Raw genomic sequence first — 5,072 nt, forward strand, 5'->3', positions numbered from 1 at the left:
TACAATTAGTTCGCCGGGGGCTGTTCCCGGGGCACTTCCGTCAGCTGCCGCATCCCTCCGGCCCGGGCCATGACGCCGGGCCAGCCGCTCCCCGGTGCCCAGGCCCGAGCCGCTGGGCCCTGCAGGGGGGCCGGGGCTGGTGTTGGCGCTGCCCCGCTTCCTCCCGGACAAGGCGGCCACTCCCGCCCGCCCGCCCGCTCTCCATCCCAGCGCGGGACAGGCACCGGCCCCTTCCCGGCGCGGCCCCCCAGCACAGCGCATCCCGCGGCCGGGCCCCACTCCCCGCGGCCGGGCCGGGCCGCGTCCCGCTCGGCCCGAGGGTCCCGCACGGCCCTGACGGGGCGGGGGCGCTCCGTGCCCGGGCGGGGCCGCGGGGCCGCCGGGAGCGGTGACGTGTCCCCGAGGCCCCGCCCCTCGCAAGGGTATATAAGGGGCGGCGCTCACGCTGTTGGTCTTTTTCGCTCCGGGTTTGCCGCCGTCGTCGGGCAGGTGAGGCGCGTTCGCAAGGCCGCGCTGGGCCGGGGTCAGCTCGCCCCGGAGGCCCGGCGAGCGCCGAGCTGGGGCGTGGTGGGGGCGAGGAGAGAGGGAGTGGTACGAGGGGCCGGGGGTGCCAGCGGGACCCGGGGCGGACGGACGGGCAGGAAAGCGCGGGGCAGCGGGATGGCGGCGCATCGTTCTCCTCGATTGCCATGTGCGCATCCCCGTCGTCCGGGCTGAGGTCTGGGGAGCGGCGTTTCCAGGCGGGCGTGAGGCGGAAGGCGCCCGGCAGCCTCCCTTTATGCCCCGCGAGCGGCGGCGCGGGGCCGTGCGGGGACCGTCGGCGGATGCCGTCGGGGGGAAGGGGGGCCGGGGCACGAGTGAAAAGATGGCCGCTCGCCTCGCCTGCCCGCCGCCAGCGCCACAAAATGGAGGACGCGGCGGCCCGGGCGGGGTGAGTCACACAAAGGAGCGGGGCGGCCCCGCCCTCCGCGCTGCCCGCCGGGCCCGCTCGCCGCCGCCCCGCGCCCCGGCCGCCGCCGCCGGGGTAACTCGAGCCCGGGGAGGGGGCGATGCGAGGGGCGCTCCGAGGGGCCCCCGCCCGCCCGCCTCGCTCCTCCCCTCCCCCGGCGGGGCGGGGCTGCCGTCCCGGCCAGGCCGCCTCGCATGTGGCGCCGCCATCGCTGCCCATCGTAGGCCCGGCCCGAGGCGTAACCAGCGTTTTTTCTGGGGAACTTGCAGGTGTCGATTCTCTTTTGCCGAAAGAAAGAGCTCAAGTAACATCCAAAATGGGAAAGGAGAAGACCCACATCAACATCGTTGTCATCGGCCACGTCGATTCTGGCAAGTCCACCACCACCGGCCACCTCATCTACAAATGTGGGGGCATCGACAAAAGGACCATCGAGAAGTTCGAGAAGGAAGCCGCTGAGGTGCGTGGGCCCGTAGCAGCCAGCAAAATTCCGGGCTGCAGGAAGGGGTATCTTAAATGAAAAGTGAACCTGCAAAAGCGTTCAGTGGCCACGGGGAGGCAGTTTGGTTGCCTCTGCCCCAGAAGCTGAACAAGTGGCTCAGTGTTGCGTGGCCACAGGGTGGCAGCTGCGTCGCAGTTGTCCCCGAGGTAGAACAAGTGTCTAAGTGTTCAATCTGCCGTTACGAGTTGCAGAAGCTCAGATTGTGAATTGTAGAGCAAATGAGGAGAAGGTAATCTAAAGCTGCATCTGAATAGTAACATCTGGAATCAAGTTAAATGGCCGGATTCTAACTCTACATCGAAAGAAGTTGGTCTATTGAGATCTAACTTAAAAATCACAGAGTTGTACTGATGTTGCTTTTTTTCTGTGTAATAACAGCACAGGTCATAAGAATATTATAGAATGAAATTGGGTAAATGCTGAGCACAGTGGAAGTTTAAGTGTTGATTATTGCAAGGATTGAAGTAGTAAGAGGACTTCAAATTCTAGAAGATATTTGATAGTGGGGACTCAGGCTCAAGAGCTCTATCATAAAGATGCATTAGCGAAATTAACAAGCTGTGAAGGCGCCTGAGCTGTCAACAGGTGCAGTAAGGTTGAACAGTTGGCATCTCTCACCAATAGCGCCAAATGTATCTTGTTGCTTCTTTAATGAGCAGCAACATTTTTTCAGTGTTACGCCAGCTGCTATGATTAGATTTTGCTCTTCATGTAGTCTGTGATCTTTTTGAACTAGTTGCAGATACGGAACTCTCCTGTTTTGTAATGGGAATAAAAAATTGGTTTTCTTGTAACCGTAGATGGGCAAAGGTTCCTTCAAGTATGCCTGGGTCTTGGACAAGCTGAAGGCTGAACGTGAGCGTGGTATTACTATTGATATTTCCCTGTGGAAGTTCGAAACAAGCAAATACTATGTCACCATCATTGATGCTCCTGGACACAGAGACTTCATTAAAAACATGATTACTGGAACTTCTCAGGTATGTAACAAAAAGTAGGATTTGGGGAGTTCGGGAACGTGGTTTCTTGGTTGGTTAGGGGGTTTCCTTAAGTACTTTGACGTGCACACAAGCATTTTAGTGAGGGTTTTTTTTTTTTTTTTTTTCTTTTCAAAGGCCGATTGTGCTGTCCTGATCGTTGCTGCTGGTGTTGGTGAGTTTGAGGCTGGTATTTCCAAGAACGGGCAGACCCGTGAGCATGCCCTTCTGGCCTACACCCTGGGTGTGAAACAGCTGATTGTTGGTGTGAACAAGATGGATTCCACTGAGCCACCCTACAGCCAGAAGAGATACGAAGAGATTGTCAAAGAAGTCAGCACTTACATCAAGAAGATTGGCTACAACCCAGACACAGTGGCTTTCGTGCCAATTTCTGGTTGGAATGGTGACAACATGCTGGAGCCTAGCTCTAACGTAGGTTTGGCATTTATTTCTATTAAGGCATAAAACTAGGAGGACTGTTGAGACCAATTATGCAATGATAAAATGCACATGTTTTGTAATAGTTTTATTTGGGAAGTGCTAAGGTCCAAGATAAATCCTAGCACTTGAAAAAATTCTTAGTTTGCACCAGTAAATTGAGATAATGCTAGGAAATCTGACTTGTGCTTTTCCAGCCTTGCACCATTACATTTGGCAGTCAGATTAACCTGGGCTTGTTTCCACTACAGATGCCCTGGTTCAAGGGATGGAAGATCACCCGTAAGGATGGCAGTGCCAGCGGAACCACCCTCCTTGAAGCCCTGGACTGCATCCTGCCCCCAACTCGTCCAACTGACAAACCTCTGCGTCTGCCTCTTCAGGATGTCTACAAAATCGGCGGTATGTGTTCTCTGGAATGCTGCTCACATGCCAGCTGCAGCTGATACATGGGCCAGAAATGCAGGCGTTTGCCCAAGAGCTGCTTTTCCAAGTCAAAAAATAAACTTCTTGTCTAAAGTGGGTTTTTTCCCCCATAAGGGCTTACATTCACTAAGCTGAATAATTGATAATGCTGTTGTTGTTTCTTGCTTGCAGGCATTGGTACTGTACCAGTTGGCCGTGTGGAAACGGGTGTTCTGAAGCCAGGCATGGTGGTTACATTTGCCCCTGTCAATGTAACAACTGAAGTGAAATCCGTTGAGATGCACCACGAAGCCCTGAGTGAAGCTCTGCCTGGTGACAACGTCGGCTTCAATGTTAAGAACGTGTCCGTGAAAGATGTTCGCCGTGGTAATGTTGCTGGTGACAGCAAGAATGACCCTCCAATGGAAGCTGCTGGCTTCACTGCACAGGTATGTTTTGCAGCATTTCAGGGATGTTGGGAATGTAGCTTTGTATTCCAAAATAGTCTTGTTAGTCTAAGCTATAAAGTAATAGAGAGTTGTATTCTGAGTTCTGTTTGATCAAAGCAAATCTCATTAACTCCTTGACTTTGTAAGAACACCTCAGTGGTCAAAATTAATTGCCCCCCTTCTAACTTTGCTTTCGTTGTGGCTTAGGTCATTATCCTGAACCACCCTGGCCAAATCAGTGCTGGCTATGCCCCTGTGCTGGATTGCCATACTGCTCACATTGCATGCAAATTTGCTGAGCTGAAGGAGAAGATCGATCGTCGTTCTGGCAAGAAGCTGGAGGATGGCCCCAAATTCCTGAAGTCTGGAGATGCTGCCATTGTTGATATGATCCCTGGCAAACCCATGTGTGTTGAGAGCTTCTCTGATTATCCTCCTCTCGGTAAGGCACATTAATATTGGTCTTGAGAAAAAAACACTGCAAGCTGTGAGTTGGAAACTGTGAAGTGGAACCAAGACTTTACTGGTACAGGGAGAGAAGCTCTGAAGAGAGGTGATGCCTCTGTCCCTGTGTGGTTCCAGAGCAGTGCTAGCCCATTTACACCGACCCGTGTGTTACCTGTGGAAATCGGGCTGTGAGTTAGGCAGCATAGACAAAAGTCATGAAACGTGTTTTTGCTTTCAGGTCGTTTTGCCGTGCGTGACATGAGGCAGACGGTTGCTGTTGGTGTCATCAAGGCAGTTGACAAGAAGGCTGGAGGAGCTGGCAAGGTCACAAAGTCTGCCCAGAAGGCCCAGAAGGCTAAATGAAAATTCTGTACACCAGCTGCCACCTCAGTCTTAATCAGTGGTGGAAGAACGGTCTCAGAACTGTTTGTCTCAATTGGCCATTTAAGTTTAATAGCGAAAGACTGGTTAATGATTACAATGCATCGTAAAAGCTTCAGAAGGAAAGGAATGTTTGTGGACCATTTGTTTCGTGGCAGTTTAAGTTATTAGTCTTTAAAATCGATAAATTTTTTAAAATGGAAACTTGACCAAAAATCTGTCACAGAATTTGAGACCATTAAAACAGAAGTTCAATGCTACGTCTGTGTGTTCTTTGGGTTAATGTTAAGTTTATGGCAAAACCTAGATCTAGTCGTGGTGGGATAAGAAAGCAGCATGGTTACTCAAGTATGTTCAGAAGTTACAAAGCAAGTACTCAAAATTGTTTCTGAACAGAAGAACGAAATTCAGCTACAGGTTTACTTTTTAACTGATCTAAGCCTTAACTAACTTTTCTGGTGCTTTCTTCAAAAAGTATTTTTAGATTGGATTGCACAGAGGTAACAAGAGTACTTTGGTGC

The 5,072-nt window shown here is 52.2% G+C and overlaps 1 protein-coding gene across 1 annotated transcript; it reads left to right on the top strand.

Moving 5' to 3' along the window:
- Positions 1–366: 366 nt before the first annotated feature.
- On the top strand, positions 367–4,811 carry EEF1A1 (eukaryotic translation elongation factor 1 alpha 1). The gene is made up of 8 exons (XM_040058540.1): positions 367–489; positions 1,219–1,409; positions 2,252–2,431; positions 2,567–2,863; positions 3,121–3,271; positions 3,467–3,723; positions 3,931–4,165; positions 4,409–4,811. Exons 2-8 carry the CDS (start codon positions 1,266–1,268, stop codon positions 4,531–4,533), a joined length of 1,389 nt encoding a protein of 462 aa, XP_039914474.1. The 5' UTR covers positions 367–489; positions 1,219–1,265; the 3' UTR covers positions 4,534–4,811.
- The last annotated feature ends 261 nt before the right edge of the window (positions 4,812–5,072 follow it).

The sequence above is a fragment of the Hirundo rustica genome, chromosome 3, assembly GCF_015227805.2.
Source record: "Hirundo rustica isolate bHirRus1 chromosome 3, bHirRus1.pri.v3, whole genome shotgun sequence".
Lineage (NCBI taxonomy): Eukaryota > Metazoa > Chordata > Aves > Passeriformes > Hirundinidae > Hirundo > Hirundo rustica.